General features: G+C 40.0%; 1 protein-coding gene across 1 annotated transcript; it reads left to right on the top strand.

Moving 5' to 3' along the window:
• Window positions 1-8,230: 8,230 nt before the first annotated feature.
• Fga (fibrinogen alpha chain) lies at window positions 8,231-15,938 on the top strand. The gene is made up of 6 exons (XM_005400932.2): window positions 8,231-8,359; window positions 10,454-10,576; window positions 11,049-11,229; window positions 12,394-12,539; window positions 13,098-14,340; window positions 15,028-15,938. The coding sequence occupies exons 1-6, from the start codon at window positions 8,306-8,308 to the stop codon at window positions 15,732-15,734; spliced, it is 2,454 nt and encodes an 817-aa protein (XP_005400989.2). The 5' UTR covers window positions 8,231-8,305; the 3' UTR covers window positions 15,735-15,938.
• Window positions 15,939-21,129: the final 5,191 nt, after the last annotated feature.

Genomic DNA, 21,129 nt, shown 5'->3' on the forward strand with positions numbered 1-21,129 from the left:
GAACTTGCAACGATCCTCCTGCCTCAGCCTCCAAGTGCTGGGATTACCGATGAGCAACACCACGCCCCGCTGAGGTTGCCCTTCTGTTCAGTTTTCACAGGATGTCTCTCAGAGTGGCAGTAGCCAAGCTCCTGATGCTGATCTCCCTGCGAACAAAAATTATCTTTCATAACGATCAAAAGGCAGCTCTGTGGGCCAGGGGTTCTTCTATCTGAAAAGTAAAAACATGTTGTGATCCTAACATTTTGACTTGTTTTTTAAAATTTGTATTAGTACATTTTTGGGAAACATGATGAATGCGTCGTGTCACGGGGGCAGTTGGTACGTGCACATGTCACATCTGCCCCCTGTTTCCTCCCTCCCCTCCTCTCCCTGTGCCTTCCTCCATGCTCAGCCTCCTTCACGGTGTCTCTTGCATGGGAAACCCAACGTATAAATAGTTTAAAGAGCAAAATGAAAGACAAACGATAGAAAATACGGAGATAGATTTTGTGGAGATAGGAAGGGAACAGGAGTATGTTTTTAAGCTCTATCTGCAACTTGTGTGTTTTATAATTTCCTTCTTTTTCTTTTGAGTCCAAGGGTTATAAAGTGAATGTTACTTGTTTTCCAAGCTGATACTTTTAAAAAGTGTTTTAAGTTAGTATCTAAATATATTATATTATGGTTGAAAAATATATCTTTGGTGATAAGGATTCTTGGGAAAGAGAAGTTTCATAAAGTATTTTGGAACAGTTATCACAGAATTAATTTACAGGATAAAAGTATACATAAATCACAGTCATTCTCCAAAAATGGTCCACACAGGAGCAAACCAAAGATAGAAAAGTAGCTATTGGCCTTTGAGCACGGGCTTTGGCCCAGATGGGCGCCATCCACCCACCCTTCGCACTGACCCTGGGTCTGACTGTCAGAACCAGAACTCCGCCCGTGAGCAGCTCCGAAGGTTTCCAGTGAAGAGAGCGGGCCGGGTTTCAAGCCCTTGCTCTCTTCCATTTCATTGGGAAATACTTGAGGGCAGAAAAACTGGGGTAACCTGGGGATCACGAAGCCTCACCGGCTCTACATCTGGGTCAGAAATGTGTTTCCCAGATCCACACTCCACGCTGCTCAGTGCCGGCTGCCTTTTGTCAGCTCCTCACCCACGTTTTCTTTAACTGGGAACTTGAAAAGCGTGATGTGACCCCGGCAGCTGGAGAGAGCTTGCCCTAAACTTCTCTGTTGGTTCTCCCTAAATAAACAGAACAGGGCAGATTCCACTCGGTGATAAAAGGGGCTTATTCCAAATCCTCAGGGACAAATAGTTAAAATGTGACTAAAAAATTTAAAAAAAAGAGCTAATGTTGAAGAGACCTTGGACTGGAAATGTTTTCCTTCATCATTTGCTTTCCTGACACCACAAAGCCATGGCAAGGGTCGACTAAGATAAGATAGGAAATGCCCCACATACAAGAAAATAAAAAAGAAAATTGAGTTGTGTTTTGCTCTTAATATTGGTATTTCTGGGTGACATTTGAACCCACCATTGGTTAGGTTTTCAAATATAATTTTAAAATGTAATATTTTTTGCTTTTATTTCTCATACAATTTTAATTTTATATTTAGAGAAAATTCCACCACACCTGTATTCCCTATAGCATCTCCCTGTTTCCTTTACTGCAAGCCTTTTTCATCACTATGGTGCATTTGTCCAAACTAAGAATACGTTCCAGTGCCCGACTCCAGCCTAACTTCACACTTTCTCCATACTCATCCACTTTTACACTGCTGTCCCTTTTTTGCTGCACAGTTCCACCCTGGGTACTATGTTGTGTTTGTTGTCACGTTTTCGGTCATATTTATTCTGCAGATTTTAGTTGTTTGTAGTTTTTTATGCCCACGACAGTGTAGAGGAGTCTACTCCAACATGCTTCTCAGGAATGTTGTAAAATATTATTATAGGCAGCTGAGTTAGATACAAATTAATATACAGTCAGAGAGGAACTGGGCCCTCAAGGAAGTCAGCACAAAATGTGGAGACATCAGAATTGTGGCTGGAGGTGCATCTGAAGAGAGCCAGGCCTCAGGATGGAGAAGTAGTAACAAGACCTGGGTGTCTCTCTGGGGATAAGCAGCACCTTAATGACATGCTGTGATTAGCACCTCCTGGTCCAGACCCTTAGGTGGGTGACGAGAACACCTGGACCCACTCCTCCCCCTTTCCAGAAGGTCTTTGTTCTTTCCATATACCCTTGCCATGTGGCTCATTTCCCCACTAGATCAATAAATTCTCCATTGGATCAATAAATCTAGAGAAAGTGCATTAAATGTAAGCTAAATTTATCTTGAAATATGATTAATTGTTTTTGCTAAATGCTTAGTGGGAGCTTGACTGAATGTGCTTAAGAAAAAGTTCATCAAATTTATCCTAAGTACAAAAAGAATCATTATGTCACTGGAAGACGATAGATCTTAATTCCAAAAATGCTTTTAAACATTATTCATTTAAATGGTCCTTAATTTGGAGACAGTTTCCATTTTAAAAAATTGGCGGATTTCTTTCCTGAACAAGAAAGTTAAAGGGAAATACTGTGTAAAAGAATCTAGCAAAAAAAAATAAGCTCTACTATTTCTTCTTTACTTAAGTGTAGTTCAAAATCATATCTATTTATTTACAGAAATTCTCCCGTTTTCTCAACAGCTGTAACTTCCAGGGAAGCTATCTGAGATTTGGAGTATAAATGTCCCATTAGTCACTCGTACATAGATTATCACCTCATTGACCTTTCATAGTAAATAGCTAGGCAAAAATAAAGTTTTGCGAAGCCCTTGGATTGCATGAGACAGATGGAGCAAATATCAGAAAAGTAAGTGGCCGTGCTGATGTTTTCCTGTGAGGACTTCCGTAGACCATTCACTTGTGAAATCTGAAGGAAGGCCCTGCAAGGAAATCTCCACAATTTTTAAAATTTCAACATTGTAAAATTTAGAAGATATTTTTGGACTTGCCATACATGGATTTAGTAACATTTTCAACAAAATATTTCCTCTTGAAGTACCATTATCTTCTTGTCATTAATATAACAGTAAATGTGCAGATTCATGTAGATCTTTATGAGAAGAGACAGAATGAGTAACTTTTTAGATGCATCTTACAATTTGAGGCCTGAATTAAATCTGACATCTATAAGGACGTTTTACACAAAAAGTAACCCAAAGCATGCAAAAGAAATACATCATGCTCTGCTCTGTGCTCTGAGAGTCCTCAGAATATATCTAACATAACTTTTTCCACGTTTTATGTTAAACTATATAAGATTACATATAAAATGACAGCTATTCATTGATATGAATTCTACAAAAGACAATTTTATATTGTTCTAACCAAATTCCTAGTTGTACATTTATTTGACTTGCTCACCAAGTGTGAGCCACTAAGGTAAAAGACTACATTTTTTGTCTTTCTACCTGAAACATGTAGCATACAAGACTGAACAAATAAGATACACACCATAGATGATCCTTAAAGTTAAACTAATAAATAAATGAACGACTTCCTCTCAAAAGCTGATACATTTAAAATAAATTGGTAGAAAATATTTGCTATTGTCATGGTGAACACTTCATTTGTGAGTTTTTGTTTTGCTTTGCACTTTTAAGCTGTATTTATACAATGGCAAACACCTAGGTGATCGATTGTATATTTTGTATGATGACTGAAGCATAACTCTAGCTACATACTTTTTATTATTTGTGTATACCTTATACACCATACAAATAAAAACTATTCTAGTTCTTCCAGGTGCCATGAAATGACGAATGGGCAAATCCCTCTATTCATATATTTATAATTGATGAAATATTTTATCAATTTCAAAAGTATACATAAATAAACCTCTCAGTAGAGGTAAGGAAAATAGTGTAATCTAGGGAAAAGGCAAAGAAAGTTATCATTTAAGCCACTGACAATTTCTTAAAATTTTTCCATTTTTTTGCCCTTGAGAACGTACCCATATTGTTCCATGATTTTTAAAATGATTTGCATGATTTGCTGCCTGTTAATCTGCGTGGATTTTTACCTACAAAAAACCTGCTCCCCACAACTTACAAGACAGAGTGTTCACTGGGTGGGGAGCTCAGCCTGGTGTCAGCCTTCAGGGCCGGACCAAGAGTATCTGAGTGGGGAATTCAAGCATGAGAGAAAACGGGTTATCTTTGTATCATGGGACACTGGACATTTAAGAACCATAAACGGCTTTATGTCTAGAGATTTTGCTGTGTATGTTAAACATTTGCTATATGTCATTTATGTAAGCCTCATAATTTTATATAATCCAACAACCCTGCACAATAAACATTCTGTTTTTCAAAGAAGGAAGCTAGCCCGGAGACATTAAATAGCTTGCCCGTGTTACTTAGCTGAAATCTCGTTCTCCTTCTCTGGAAAGCCGGTGACCCAAATGCTATCCTGCTCCAATTCACTGTCGAGGTGTGGTAAAGGATGTGGAGAAAGACAAAGCAGGCTAAGGAGAAATGTGCGGTGGTGGCTGTCCCAAGGGGAGAGGCAGTCTGTCTAGGGGGTGCTCCTTGGGCAGAGGCTTGGGAGAATTGAGGAGCGCAGAGCCTTGAGGGAACCCTGGATTGTGGAGGAGAAAGCTCTGGGGTGGCTTCCATCCAGTGGCCACTGGAGGTGTGGTTTTCACTCAGATTGTTTTCTGCTGATTATTTTCATTGAAGTTATACTCAATTAACTTACTTGAAGTCTACCGGGTTACTCTTTGGGAATTCTTTGCTACATCCTGTTCATTTCCTTAAAGGGTATTTCCTGTGGGCACGGGGGAACACCTGAAGTCCAGCCTGGGATTTCTGTCATTTCTTAGTGTTTTTTAGAGCAGTAGTTGTGTGTGGCTGTAATCCAGGTTCCCACAGAACCCTGACATGGCCCTAGGACTCCCTCTGAGCTCTGTAGCTATCTTTAGAAATCCCAGCTACAGTTCCCTCAGGAATTCCAGAGGGCTGACAAGGAACCTTCCGTAGATTAGAAGGGTACTGCTCTGCCCCACTGCCTGGATCCGTTTCTAAATCTTCTTGTGCCCATAGCCGGTCAAATTTTCAAGAGTGGAACACATGAATGAATGTTTTTTTGCTCAGTAAAACCCACACCTTCTGGGGAGATTATAAACACAAATGAAATATGCCAATTTTCAAGTTTACCATCTACTGGAGGAAATGAACAATTTTCCCACAATGATGGGATTCACCAGGAGACAGGCCAGGAAAGTGTACCTAGAAGAACAAGAGATTGCTGTTACTTGGAGAGATTGAATCAGGTACAGATTAAAAGGTCTAGCAAAGTGTTCAGTGCTTAAATACCATGTAAATATTAGCTGTTATTACTATCAGTATGGGCTTCACATAGGAAGTAAAATTGGAGTCAAGTTAGGACTGATGGCCAGATACATTACAGGATGCCCTATTAAGTCTGAATTTCAGATACATGATACCGTCAATAATCTAGTGTAAGTGCATCTCAAATATTATATAATATATACTTACACTAAAGTGCAATCATAGTTTCTCTAAAATTCAAATTTAACTGGACATCTTGTATTTTAATTTGCTAAATTTGGCAAATCAAAGCCAACTGTTTATAGTTTTACTGAAGTATAAACAATAACAGCAACAACAAAAACTGGCCAAGTGTGGTGGTGCACATCTGTAATCCCAGCACTCTGTGAGGTTGAGGCAGGAAGATTATAAATTTGAGCCCATTTTGGGAAACTTAGTGAGGCCTGTCTTAAAAATAAAAGGTTTTTAAATGGGCTGAGGATGAAGCTTATTGCGAAGCTACTGGGTTCAATCTCTAGTACTACAAAAAATTGTACATATTTAAAGTGTATAACTTACGCTTTGAAATGCATATATATTGTGAAATTGTAGAAGGGGTTACTGAGACAGGAGTTAGGATGCTATTAGGCAGGAAGGACTCAAAGTGGACCTGGGAAGTCCAAAGTAGAGACTGCTGCCTCACGACCCTCCAAAGATTGTACGGAAACATCTTCCAGGTGTTCTGCAGCTGTGTGGACTTCCGCAGACTGAGATCAGGCAGGCCATTGGCTCAAGGTCACACCAACCCTGCATAGACACTGTGCACAGTTATAATTGGACCCTGAAGAGTATGTAGTCTTCCATAGGGTAGAGCTTATACTGCTTATGCAATGGCCCGAGCTCACTTCTAAATCCCTTAAAAACTCCTAGATGAAGAGCTGTCATGGGTGTCCCACTCAGAACACCCTCCCAGTTAATGGGAGATTTACTTCCTTGCCTTTGTACCTTTTACATTTTTGCCATCATACCTTTAAATAAATGTGCTTGTGCCCTACTTCCTCTATCTGCAGTTTTGTTCTTTGTCACCACGGCACACCATCCTGGAAGTCCTGTAACAGAGTGATCATTACTAATTAGCATAGACAGAGTACACCAGAATAACATAGACACACTTCAGCAGTTTGCTGTACTAGGAAATGTCTAGAAGCTCACAGCCACGACTTTGAATAGACACCAAGGTAACTTGTATTCATCTCATGATATCTCAATAAATTTAGTATTAAAGTAGTCACAAAAATTTTCCTTTTCCTGATGTATATATTTTTGGTGATTTGTATATCATCTCATGTGGTTTTATATATATATCTCCACCCTCTCCCAGCAGCCACAGTTCCTCACTTTCCTTCTGAGAATTTAACTCTTTTAGATTCCATATATAAGTGAAATTACGTGGCATTTATCCTTCTTTGTCTGGATTAGTGCATTTACCACAATGCCCGCAGGGTAATCTATGTGGTTACAAATGGTAGTATTTTATTTTTTAATAGGCCGAGTAACATTCCATTGCATGTGTCTTGGTTACTTTTTTCTCATTGCTGGGACAAAATACCTGATGCCCAAAATTAAGGAAGGAAAGGTTTATTTCGCTTACAGTTTGTGAAGGTTTCAGTCCATACTTGGCAGATTACAAGGCAGAGTGGCACATGCAGAGGGCTACAGCTCATGGCGGCAGAACACAACAAAGCAACAAGCACCAAAAGGGAGGAATGCGGGAGGAAATGGCCAGAAGCACCCTCTTTCTCTCCCTTATATATGCAAACTATCCACCCCAGGGTGGGTGTAGCTCTCACACCCATAATCAATCAAACTCTAAAAGCCTGCCCCGTGACCACCGCATGAGGCTTTGGGGGGACACCCAGACACAAACAGTAACAGCATGTTTATATTTTATGTCCTTATCCATCAAGGAGCATTCAGGCAGCTTCCATCTCTTGGCTATAGTGAGTAATGCTGCAATGAACTTGGGAATGTAGACGGCTCCTCAAGATCCTGATTTCATTTTGGGGGGTGTTCTTGGAAGTGGAATTGCTGGGTCATACAGTAGTTCCGCTGAGTCAGTGAGAAGATTGATATGGAGATGAAGAGCCGGGAAAGTAAATCAGTAGGTCCACAGCCACAGGAAGAGGAAAGAAATGGTACTTTCCCTGGCACTTTCGTTCTCCAATAATTGTTACCAATTACTGTGCACTTACTGTGTGGCTGCTACTGCTTTGCGGGGCGTTACAAGGATCACATATTTATTTCTCAGAAAAACGTATGCGGGAGGTTACCATTATCCCCATTTTAAAAATGAGCGCCTGAAGGTATACAGAGGGAAAGTAACTTATCCAACGGCTTTGCCACTGTGCAGGTAGGATTATGACACTACGATGTTTGGATCCAGGAACTGACGTCTTAAGTATTTTGGGTAGAGAAAGATTTCTAACATAAGGCTACAAAAGACCTTCAGGACCAGCTTGTGGAAAAAATTGCTTTTTGAAAGTCGGATCACCCTATCTTGCTTCCTTCCTAAGGTGAACTGTCACTGGCTGACATCTCTACTTCACGGGGCTACAGCTGGCCTGCTTCAGCCACCCACAGGCTCCTTTGGCTATGGAAGTATCAATGCGTTCTCTTGTGTTCCCCTTTGCATTTTCAGTCCTCGTATTCCAGGAACATGGGCTCTTCCCCTAACAGCTGGCTGGAGAATGCAACAGCACCATTTGTAACAGCTTATCGGAAGCAAACAAGTGAGGAGCATTGAGCAAGAATTTCTGGGATGCCCACATGACGGCAGGTGCAGAGGGCTGTGGAGAGAACTTTGAGTGGGCAGACAGGCGAAAGTAATGATTAACAACGCAGTCCTCTGCAGATTTAAATGGGGTGGGAGCTGCGGGGACAGGCAGTGCCTTCTTTCAGCTGGCGTGCTCCTCAGGAGCCAGCCCCAGCCTCGGAAAAAATGCTTTCCCTGAGGATCCTCTGCCTGGTTCTGAGCGTGGTCAGCACAGTATGGGTATGGTACCTTTTGCTCTGGCTTCTCATTTGCTCCCAGCTGATTATTCCACAGCGAGCCTGGCGATCTCAATCTTCCAATTGCATACTTTGCAACACTCCACTTTCTGAGCTCCAGGCATGGAGGCAGTGTCCTAGCTTAGCTTGACAGGAGCACAGGGTAGCATGAACCCAAGAGACAGAACTTTGAGGGACCAAAGAACTCAAATTCTCAAGGGAAATGCGGACATCTGTCTGCCAGAGCCTGAGGCTGGGTAAACAAGCACCCCATCTCAGAGCCGCACCCCAACCCTGTTACTTGTTTTTTTTTGTTTTGTATGGGAATCAAACTCAGAACCTTGTGCTTGCCAGGCAGGTGCTGTGCCGCTGAGCTATATCCCTGTTACTTGCTTTTTAAAAGGGAAACATACTTTGCTCTTTTTGTCCCTATGAAATCTTGAAGCATTCTGCTAGTTAACAGAATAAAGCATTTTATAAAATTATTTTCCCCACTGATTTTTAATTTCTTGCTATGTGTTCGAGAGGTTTAGTTTCAGTACAACTTTTGTAAGAGGTCGTTTCGTTGTTTATTTTAAGACCAAAAAGAAAAAAAAGCGAATGAATCGTTTTTGGAAACATACAGCTAAACCAGAAGAGATCAATTAATAGTGTGATATGCTATTTGGGAATATGCCTGTTCTTTTAAGGTAGCTTCTAAATATTACTACAGTATCTAAAATTTAGAGGCATATCAAAATGAAATTTCATTCAACAATGTTTCTGAAATACTGTAATTTTATACAAATATGACTATGTCCAAGAAACTCAGTTATCTTCGTTACTTATCCAAGATATCTATCTACCTATCTATATATCTATATATCTATATATCTATATATATCTATGGGCACACAGCATTTCAATTTCTTGTACCATCACTAATAAATTCTAATATCAAATGGTAGAGACTTAATTCTCTCCCTATAGTAATATGCTAATACTAACTTTTTTGGGGGAAGAAACTAAAATCATTTGTTAAAGGGATATTTTGGATAATGCACAAGCTTTAATTATTTATCCTATTTCCTTTATTGTTTAAATATTTATCTTTTGCCTGTTTTCACTGTTATAATATCTTATTCTGAAATGTTTGTTTATTATTTTATGGCTTAGGATGATTGTATTTGCTCCTTTAAACAAATGGTTCTGGGTCCCTTGAGTTAGCATTAGTGTTGTCTGAATTTTTTTTTAAAAAAGACCACCATGTTAATCAATTTTAAGAATAAAGTACTCCAAACAGAGGTAATCACAGCAAAATTCTTGTAAGTTGGTGATAGAGAGTAAAACTAGTGAAAACCTGAAAGCTATCTTCATTTACTAGGACATAGGTCTTGTTGGAAGATTTTTTTTGTATGCTATTACATCTGGTTCACAACAGAAAAAATTTAACTCTGTACCTTTCTGATGATAAGGAGCTTCAAAAAATTGTCAGTCACTGTACTTTTACTTTCAGTCCACTACTTTGCATTTCAAATAAAAAGGAGTTATTGTATCAGTGAGTAACCTAAAAAGCATTTCCAAATCTTAATTGGCCGGTTGGTGTCCTTGATGAAGCTTGCCTAAATTCTGGGCCCACGCTGAAGGGGAGAGTGAAGGTTTGCAGAGAAAGGAACTGTAAGTTGCAGGAGTATAAGCTTCTGCGTACTGCATCAGGAGTTACAGGGCATGAACCCTTCCGGGTTTGCAGTTATCCTTCCCTCTGCAGTCACTGGTTATAACAAAAAGGTGAAATTTAAGTACTTTTGTTGATTCAAATAATATTCCTTTTACTGAACCTATAAAACTACTGACATCGATCAGCTGCTTACTTAGTGTCAAACACACCTAAAAATGTGCACTTTATCTGCTTTAGTCCTCGTAAGTTCATACATTGGGACTAGGGCTTTCATTGAAGGTAGGAAACTGGAAGTTTCTGGGAGCTCTGACACTGGCCCTTGTAATCTCATTTCTTTCTTGGGACTTGTAGGCAGGACAGTGTCTCCTCTCTTGGCTAACTTATTGACTTTGGTCGTGTGTGTGTGTGTGTGTGTGTGTGTGTGTGTGTGTGTCTTTAAAGACTGCAGATACTGGTGGAGAGTTTTTAGCAGAAGGAGGAGGCGTGCGCGGCCCAAGACTTGTGGAGAAACAGCATTCGGCCTGCAAAGAAACTGACTGGCCCTTCTGTTCTGATGAAGACTGGGTAAGTGGGGGGTGGGGAGCAGGTGAGTCCTCCCTGAAGACTTCAGCCGGCCTCACAGGGTGACCCTAGAAAACTTCCCCAATAAGAAGAAAAGCTAATAATGATCTAGCTTCTAACTTGCTAAAATAAAGACAACAACTGGAAAGGAACTTCGTCCCCAGAGCACTGTTAACTTACGTCCCCAACTCTGCATCAGTAACAGGAGGAACAACAGATTGGGTTTTAGCTGCATGTCAGAAGTAGGAACCTGAGTACTATGACCTCAGCTTTCATGGGGTCTAATTTGTGGTTAAATGGATCACAATGCCAAAATTTCTATATGACCTTTAAGTAGGCCTCTTAGCTATTTTTAAACCAATAGGTGATCAGAAGAAATGGGGTAGGGGAGCAGTGGGAGTTTCACGGAAACCTGGAGTACTGTTTGGGATCTAAGAGATGGACTCTCGGTGTAATTTTTCTTCTTTATTTTCAGGGATACAAATGCCCTTCAGGATGCAGGATGAAAGGATTGATTGATGAAGTCAATCAAGATTTTACAAACAGAATAAATAAGCTGAAAAACTCACTGTTTGATTATCAAAAGAACAATAAAGATTCTCATACATATAGGAATATAATGGAGATTTTGAGAGGGGATTTTGCCAAAGCCAATAGTAAGTATTAAATATTAGTTTTTATTTACAGCAAAAACAACAGCACAAATCCTGAATAGTGATGTATAGTTATAGCCATTGTGATTTATTTCAAACTACTTAGTGTAGAAACACGTCTCTATGATATTCTTCAATTTTAAGGAAATGTTTGCTTTTTATCATGTTTGTAAAGCAGAAGAGTTAGTTTAGACTATTTAAAATAACAAAATAACTCAGATTTTTGGATTGAAGACAAGCATTTAAGCACGTTCCTTCAAAAGAAGTTATTGAAAATAAGATGGGTCAGATCATGTGAGTAGGAGTCGAGGGACTTGCTCATTGGCCACAAATCTGGGAGCCCAGTTCTCAGACTTCATTGAGCTGATATGTAAATTTGAAGTGGTTTTTTTTTTTTTTTTTTTTTTTAAATACAAAGCTATGCTCTGTCTTTCTCAGAGGACTCTCCTTAGGGGCAGAAAATGCTGCATTTACTCTGGACTTGAAGGATGAGTCCAGGGAATGCCCAGTTCCTGAAGCCTTGTTTTGCTTCATTCTATCTTAAGGATATACTTGACTAATGTAATGCCAGCGATACAATATCAGCTGGTGAGTGAGTGATCCTGGGGACCCCATGAAACTTCTGGGTCACAGCTTCAAATATGCTGGTAGAAAGAACAACCTTTCAGTAAGAAAATTCAGAAACATATAGTATATATATATACGCTATATATTATGCTATATATATACTCTACTATATATACTATATTATATACTCTATATACTATACTATATATGCCTATATATACTATATATATATATATATATATATATAGTATATTCAAATCCCTTGACTGAAGATATAATGGAATAATTAGAATGTGCTCAAACTAGTTATTTTATCTCCTTATCATCCTTTTAAATTTCCAAAGGCATTTCTTTTGTCTTCATTTGCATTGCTAATTACTACTGGAGTATTATAAATGGCAGCCATGGGTGTTCGGAGGACATAGCACTGTCCAAAAGCAAATTGCTTAATACACTTGAAACTCACAGATTATGTGTCTGGAAAACACTCTGTAACCCAAACAAAATGTGGGAATATGTATAAGAACATTTCTTTTGGGAGTGGGTTGCATATTGTAAATCGCTCAGCAGCTACTTCAGTGTCTGTATTGCCTACTGCAGACAATGATAATACGTATAACCAAGTGTCAGAAGATCTGAGAAGCAGAATTGAGACCCTGAGGCGCAAAGTCATTGAGAAAGCGCAGCAAATCCAGCTTCTGCAGAACAATGTCAGGGCACAGCTGATAGACATGAAGCGCCTGGAGGTATGTAAGCCCTCGCTCCCACACCCTATCGCTTTGTTTTTGAGTAGCAGGGAAAAGGAAGGCAATAATAATGCGTGGAGTCTCTAGCAGAGAAAACTGCTACAGCCACTATCTACTGAAAAGTAAGAATGGTTTTTCCCCACTTACAAATGGAGAAGAGAAGTTGGGAGATATTAAATAAAATTTTCAAGGGTGCAGCAAGTACATTTCAAAAGTAAAAGGTTCAGTCTTACCTGGATTCCAAACCCATAGCATCACAGGCCTGTGACTTCAGCCTCAGCCTCATCAAAGATCCCTTAGTGAATGCTTCCTTTCAGAGGAAACAATAGCTTATTCTTGAGCCATTCTAAGGGTAAAATGAATCCAAACATTCCATATCCCAACCCCATTCCCAAGGCGTCTTCCTCAGAGGATATTCCGGAGGTAGAGAACAGAGTATCGATTTCTAGGACTAGAAACCAAAGAAATGAAACAAGCACCCCAAAATACATTAACTGCCAGAAGCTCAGTACACAAAGTTTATTTCTCCCTCTCTACGTTTTCTCTTTCTCTCTTTAGGTGGACATTGATATCAAGATCCGCTCTTGCAAGGGGTCCTGCAGCAGGGCTTTGTCCCGGGAGGTAAATCTGAGGGATTACGAAGAGCAACAGAAGCAACTTGAGCAGGTCATGGCCAAGCAGCTACTTCCCCCCAGAGACAGGCAGTTCTTACCGCTCCTCAAAATGAAACCGTCAGACTTGGTTCCTGTCCATTTCAAGAGCCAGCTTCAGAAGGCCCCTCCGGAGTGGAGGGCGTTGTCAGAGATGCAGCAGATGAGAATGGAGTTAGAGCGGCCTGGGAGGGAGGGGAGCGCCAGCGCCCGAGGAGACTCTGCCTCTTATGGGACAGGACCAGAGGCTGAAAGTCCCAGGAACCCCAGGCCCGGTGGCGCTGCACAGCGGACTCCCGGGAGCTCTGGACCCGGAGGTGATGGAAACCCTGCTGCTGGCGGCGCTGGGTACCGGAACCCTGGGAGCTCTGTGCCTACTTACAGTGGCACTAGGAACCCAGGAAGCTCTGCAACTGGAAGCTTTAAACCAGATAGCTCGGGCTATGGTGGCAGCAGGCCTGCTAACCCAGACTGGGGTGAATTTGAAGAAGTGTCGGGAAGTGTAAGTTCAGGAACAAGGAAGGAGTATCACACAGACAAGCTGGTCACTTCTAAAGGAGAGAAGGAGCTCCTGATCGGGAAAGAGGCCACCTCTACCGGCACGACCACTTCGCGACATTCGTGCTCTAAAACCATCACCAAGACAGTGATTGGTCCTGATGGTCGCAAACAGGTGACCAAAGAAGTGGTGAACTCTGAAGATCCCGCCGACTGCGCAGGGGGCCCAGACTTAGACATGCTACACGGCTTTAGTACCCATGGCAGCCTGGATGAACTTGCCCTGAGGCACCCTGGTGAAGCTTCTTTCTTTGATACATCTGCGAGTGGAAAAGTGACGTCATTCTCAAGCTTACCCTCCACTTCCTTCAAAGAGTTCGGCAGTAAGACCCATTCTATGGGCACAGAATCATCCTTCTTCACGGGGGACGCTGACACTCATACCTTTGGGGTCCCTGAATACTCCACCAGTGGTGGTACCACTCACAGGAAACAAGTAGCAAGTAGCAGCACAACTTACAGTAAAGGAGGCTCCACATTTGAAAGCAAGAGCTTTAAAATGGCAGATGAAGCTGGAAGTGAAATCGACTACGATGATGCGGGGGAGGAGCACAGCGTCAAGAGAGGCTATGTGAAAGCTCGTCCTTCTAGAGGTATCCACACTTCTCCTTTGGGGAAGCCTTCCCTGACCCCCTAAAACTAAGCTAGCTATTTCTTCAAAGTGCCCCCAAAGCACCTTGCTCTTCTTTGCTAACCCTCTGTTGCACTTTATTGAAATTGCCCTTTTTTGGTCTGTTTTTCACGCTAGACTGTAAGTTCCACTGGGGCAGGGACTTTGTGTTTTGCGAATCTCTGTATTCCTAACAGTGCAGAGCGTTACCACTCAATAAAAACGTGTTGAATGAATGAATGAATCCTTCTGAAACTCGGCTTTTAGTTCACTTGACCAAATTCTTTCACCATTCAAACTATGTGCTATTGGGATTGTCACACAATCAGATTTTTAGTGTGTGTCTCAGTTGACCTCTACATCAGGTTGAAAAATAAGGTGTTTTAATATTAATTGATGCTTAACCACTTCTGGTGGTTACTCGCTATTAGCATGTACAAGTAAGATTCCAAATCCATTTGAGGAAAATTTGCATTCTGCAGATTTAACTTTCCCCCATTTACATAAAATTATAACTCAGTGAAGGTGCATCCTTTCCTCATGGGCAGAAGGAAAGAAATAAAGAAGGAAGGTAGGAAAGCGGTATTTACCTTTTTAAATCTGGGCCATGCCTATCTTTGTAAAGCTAAATGAGAGTAACTTCCTCCAACCAGCTTAATTTTTTTTTTAGACTGTGATGATGTCCTCCAAACACATCCTTCAGGTGCCCAGAGTGGCATTTTCAATATCAAGCCACCAGGATCCAGTAAGATTTTTTCTGTTTATTGTGATCAAGAGACCAGTGTGGGAGGATGGCTTTTGATCCAGCAAAGAATGGATGGATCACTGAATTTTAACCGGACCTGGCAAGACTACAAGAGAGGTTTCGGCAGCCTGAATGACAAAGGAGAAGGAGAATTCTGGCTAGGCAACGACCACCTGCACTTACTCACGCGGAAGGGCTCGGTCCTCAGGGTTGAGTTAGAGGACTGGGCTGGGAAGGCGGCCTTTGCAGAGTATAGCCTTTGGGTGGGCTCTGAGGCAGAAGGCTATGCCATGGAGGTCTCCTCCTACCAGGGCAGTGCTGGTGATGCCCTGGTTGAGGGTTCTGTGGAGGAGGGGGCGGAGTATACTTCTCACAATGGCATGCAGTTCAGTACCTTTGACAAGGACGCAGACCAGTGGGAAGAGAATTGTGCCGAAATCTATGGGGGAGGCTGGTGGTACAACAACTGCCAGGCAGCCAACCTCAATGGCATCTACTATTCCGGGGGAACCTACGACCCCAGGGACAACAGCCCCTATGAGATCGAGAATGGGGTGGTCTGGGGTCCCTTTAGAGGAGCAGACTACTCCCTCAGGGTTGTTCGCATGAAAATAAGGCCAATGGCAACTTGACGGGGGAGGAGGACGGTGGGGGAGATTCTGTTTCCATCCTTTAGCAAAATGGAGAGAAAATGAAGATTCAAGAGTCAAGATTCTTTACAAACTATTGAAAAATTTCCAGGTGCTATTTTATTACTGTTTGTACTGTAGCTAATTGGAACTGAGATAGATCAGTGCTTTGAAAAATAAAGTATGCAAATATTTTTTATCTTTAAATAGCTTTATGGGTTTTAAACTTTTTAGAAAGATATGACAAAGGGCATGCACTGCATCAGGAAGAGGGAGATGGATTACAGGAGCTTCGCTCTGCAGCCCTGCCAGGTGTCGCTTTGAAACTTCTCCTTCCATGGCACCCAAAGTCATAGGCCTATTACAGAGAAAAGTTTATTTTACATGTTCTGAAGTCTACATTTTATGTTACACCTCACTAAGTTGAACAGTAGTTGGCCTGTGCAGAAGAATTCACATTCTACAAAGTATTTTCATCTCTTCTGTTAGCAAGCAAATCCAGGAAGGCAGGACAAACATTCTTTGTGAGAGAAATAGAAATCTATTATTTAATTTCTTGAGGAGAAAACATAATTCAAACTCAGGTTTTCTTCCAGCATATAGAGAAATATTTAAAATCTTCATAAACTTGCAAGTGTTCTAAAAACAGATTGAGTTTACATATTGCTAACCAACCCTCCTAGTACTGATTGACCTCACTTTCATACCAACCATAAACTATATTCTTTGACACATTTGTTGTTATTAAAAGTAAATCATGGTTTGAAGGCATCTCACTAAATATGATCAATATCATTTTCATAAATTCAGCATATTTACATTGGTCAATATTTTATTTGATTCAAGTTATATCTTTAATCTTGGTGGCCTTGAATCCTGCTCCCAATATTTATTTCATATTAGTTTTTTAGTAAGAATTACTTGTCACTGGCAGTCTATAGGTATTAAAATATCTCAAGCAGTCTAGCATATGACCCTTTCTCATATAGCTTTCTCCAAGGAAAGAAAGAAGGAAGGAAGAAAGAAGAAAAGGAGGGAAGGAAGGGAGGAAGGAAGGGAGAAAGGAAGAAGGAGAAGAAAGCAAGGAAGAAACAAACAAACAAACAAAGGAAGGAAGAAAGAAAAGGAAGGAAGAGAGAAAAGGAAGGAAGCAAAAAATGGTGGAAGAAAGAGGGGTAGAAGGAGGGAAGGGAAGAAGGGAGGTAGAAGTGGAGGAAGAGAAGGGGGTTAGAGCCAGGGACGGGGCTGGAGGACAGAGGGAGGATGAGGGTGAGAGCTTGCTAATAAATCATATATGATGTTGTTATGGTTTGTGCCTGCATGTTCCCCAAAATCCTCTTGCAGTCATGGGGTGGGCTTCTACATTTTTGACTGATCCATAGTCCAGTGCTGGGATGATGGGTGTGAGTGCTACACCCTCCCTGGGGCAGACAGTTTGCACACAATGTAAGGGAGGGAAAGAGGTTACTTGCCGCCATTCCTCCCTTCTGTGCTTGCTGCCTTTGCTGTGTTCTGCCACCATGAACTACTGCCCTCTGCTATGTGCCACTCTGCCTTGGAACCAGCCAAGTATGGACTGAAACCTCCACAAGCTGTGAGCTAAATAAACCTTTCCTTCCTTCATTTTGAGTGTCAGGTATTTTGTCCCAGCAACGAGAGAAAAGTAACCAAGTCAGAAGTGTTTTTTCATTTCCTTAGGTGGATTGGAAAACCCTTGATAAAAATGTGATATTTCCAAATCTTTGGAGAATTGCATAAGACCTCTGCAGAATTAAAAGAAGCCTTATTTCTTTTAACATCAGAGTTCTGGGTCATCTCTGTCCCCATTCACTTATGCTCACACGTGCTCTTTCACTGAATTTGAGTTGGGATTAGAAAATACTTGCTTTTCAGAATAACGTATGGTGTAGCAGCAAGAGATGAGCCCAATTATGAATGGGAAGGGGTGATTGCTCCTCATATTTTGAAGATTCTGAGTTTGTTATCAAAGGATTAAATAAACTTTCTGTTTAATAAACAATAGCTAATATTAGCTGAATCACAATGGTTGGACATAGAGTTTATTTGTGAGAAAAGGTACCAAACATCTCTTTTCCACCTTACATGGTCTTTAACCTAATGTTTTATTTTCCTTTCCCTGAAATTAATCACTAATTCAGTTTCACTGTCTCTCATTCTCTAAGAAACCCACTTTAACTTGGTTTTCATGAGTTCACCACCCTTTTAAAATTCCTTTGCTTATGTCAACAATGACATTGTAATAAAATTTAATGTCTTGCCTTCAAACTCCTTCCTAAACTGCTGTTTTCAACATATGCTATTTTGTTCCCATTTTACCTCTTAAATGTGTCTCAGTCTCTTGGTTTCTGCTGGACTATATTCCTGCCTCACCTTTTTCAGTCATGATTTTTTTCTGAAACAGCTCCTTAAATGCAAGCATCTCTCATGACAATAGTGGGATGAGGGTTGGCACACATAGCTTCAACAAGTAAGAACTGATGTCTTGTTCATGAAATAGATCACCACAGCCTCCAGGAAGCCAGCAACACCCTTGTGATGGCTGCCATACTCTAGCAAGCCCCCATGTCCAACCACTGCATTCTCTGACCACCTGGAAAAAGAATAAGGATCTTCTCTCTCTTTTATGGGCCATTCTGGGCTGTTCCATGTAGCACTTCTGCCTAAACCTTAGCCACACCTTGATCACATGGGTAGACATAGCTGCAAGAGAGGCTGGGATATGTCTGCCTTAGGCTTGGGGGCAAGGCTGTGATTAAAAATCTGTTAGTAAGAAGAAGGAGAGAAGACATTAAGACCCACAATTACTACTCTTAGCCGTACGGTATTTCCTCACCCTACAAATGAGTCCCCTTTCTCTTGGGTTGGTGTGACCATCCTCACACCTTCAGCAGCCCAAGCAAGTGAAAGATGCTGCAGTTAAGTTAAAAGTTCTCAGCTTAGCGGATGAACTCTTTCACAAATTGGTCCATTTTCAGCCTCTGCAATCACTCATTCTATACTTCAGTTGCATTGCCTTTTCCACTGGTACTATGCCTTCCCATATACTGACTAGAAGGGGTCCCTTCATCCGTGTGAAAACAGCTCAGGTAATGCTGCTTCTGGGAAACCTTCCTGCATGTCTGCCGTAGGAGGAACTGAATTGCTCTTGGAGGCCTCATTGCTTCTACTTGTACCTCAAAACTAACATATTTATGTCCTTTGTGGGACTGGACTGTGAATTCCTTTAAGTCAGAGCTCATTTATGTAATACAGTCTGTCCTACATAAGACTGTCTCATCCACTTTAAGATGATATAGCTGCATTTTAACTGTCTAAATATTTTTCTTTTACTTTTATATATTTAATATAGAAACTTTTAATGTGTTATAAAGAAAGTCTACTTTGGGTTTTTGTTGTTGTTGCTGCTGGTTATACTGCATCACTTATTAAAATAAAGAAAACATTCTTTGCCTATCAAATTGAAATTCTAATTCTAATGTGCAAAATTTTTCTTTGGATCTATATGTATATTCTCTCCTCTGATTATACTTCTTCACTCACTTTAAATTATAACTTGTAGGTGAACTAGTCTCCCTTTTATCCCTTAGTTTTTTTCTGTTTTGATTTTTAGTCTAGAAAAGCTATAATTTTCATTTTCAATTTTTCCCCCTAGGGTCTACTTGGACAAGGCTTTCTTAATTTGCATTTTGTTATCTTTTAAGGGACTTAGAGTAAGTCATTTCAAATGAGGTACTGCCAAAATTTTTATAAATTCTATTGTTTAAAAAGTATTCTCTTTTAAATATTTTAGAATTTTTAGGTTTTCTTTGTGGACCAATACAGTTTAATTTCTGTAAATGTCCCACTGGCAAGAAAAGAATGTACAATTCTACATTTAAAGGTTATAATACTTTATTGCCAAGCTCATTGGTGGTAGTAGTTAAACATTCTATATTAAGAATGTTCTTTTTCTATTTTATGTGGCTGAACTTTCATACTCGGAAATAGAGATGTGTACATGTATGCCTGTATGTATGAACACCTACATGATTTTTGTATATGGAATAAGATTTCACTCTGGTTTTGTGTATGTGTGTGATTTCTGTATGTGTGTGTTTTGTGTCGGTGTGTGATTCTGTGCAGATTTGATTTGTGAATTGACTCCTTCATTTTCCAGGGAAAGTTTATGCTTGTTGTGTCTCCTCTGTGAGTGGCACTTGTCATGAGTGTCTTCCTCTTTTTTCTGTTTCCTAATTTGGAATGGAAATCGAGCTGACAGATATTAACATTGTCATCACTTCCAGTTTTACTTTTCTTTCCACTTGTGTAAATGCAAGTCATTTTACTTTTATATAGCTCTATCATTTTGGAGGAAAAGACTTTCCTAAAATACCAGGTAAAGCTCCAAACACAATTTTGTTTTCCATTTACCTTTTAATTTTGTTGTTTCCCCTTTTCTTAATTCTTGTGTATCCATTTATTTCAGTCTCCTTTTCAATTTATTTAGAAACCTTTCTTATAAATAATGGATGAAATTTTCAAACCCAAATTTACATTTGTTTTAAAAATGTTGTTCGTTCTTTTCTTAAATTTTACTCACTTATTCGTAATAGCCTCTCTTCCATAATCAATGGTCAAATTCTGTATAGGTTATCCATTGCAAACTAGCCTTTAGCTGAATGCATGAATGAACAAAATAGATATGAACCTGAAAATTTTGCCAAGACAGTACATGATTTTAAATATGTCTGCTAGGGAAGAAAACACTGAACTATGAATGCTGATCTTGAGTCAAGAATATAAAAAATATGTAGCCATATTTCAAGTGAACATAGGGATCGCTCTCCCCCTTTTAGCCTGAGGACTTCCTTGTTTTCCTCGAATGTCGTGACATGTGAAGTTCTCTCAGTTAATGACTCTTTTCTTAAGGTCAGGAACTATATTTTATATTTCTCACTAACCACAAAGCTGAACACAAAGTTATGACCCAATACATTTTTAAGAGTTAAAGAAGCTAAGTTTTAGAAGGAACTTTTAGGGTCTTCTATTTCAACCTTCTACTCAATACATAAATTCTCTCTATAATTGGAGATATAACTAAGTTAATTAAGATGTCATATTCCACTTTTATTAACAAGAGGTCATTTATATTTTAATTCACTTACTCTATCTGCATATATACTTTCAGCTTCTACAAACCCTTTAGAATAAGAAATTTGGGGAAATAAATTTCCAGAAAATGTTATAATAATATTTGTAATTAATAACCAATGATTATTAGAGTTCTTTAATAAAGTTGAGAGCATTTTACGAATTGACTTTTCCAGTGAGAAAACAGTGATTTAAGGTAAATAATACAGGGCACACCTGGCAGTGAATTTCATAATATTGTTCATAT

The sequence above is a fragment of the Chinchilla lanigera genome, unplaced genomic scaffold, assembly GCF_000276665.1.
Source record: "Chinchilla lanigera isolate Chin_1 unplaced genomic scaffold, ChiLan1.0 scaffold00070, whole genome shotgun sequence".
Classification (NCBI taxonomy): Eukaryota; Metazoa; Chordata; class Mammalia; order Rodentia; family Chinchillidae; genus Chinchilla; species Chinchilla lanigera.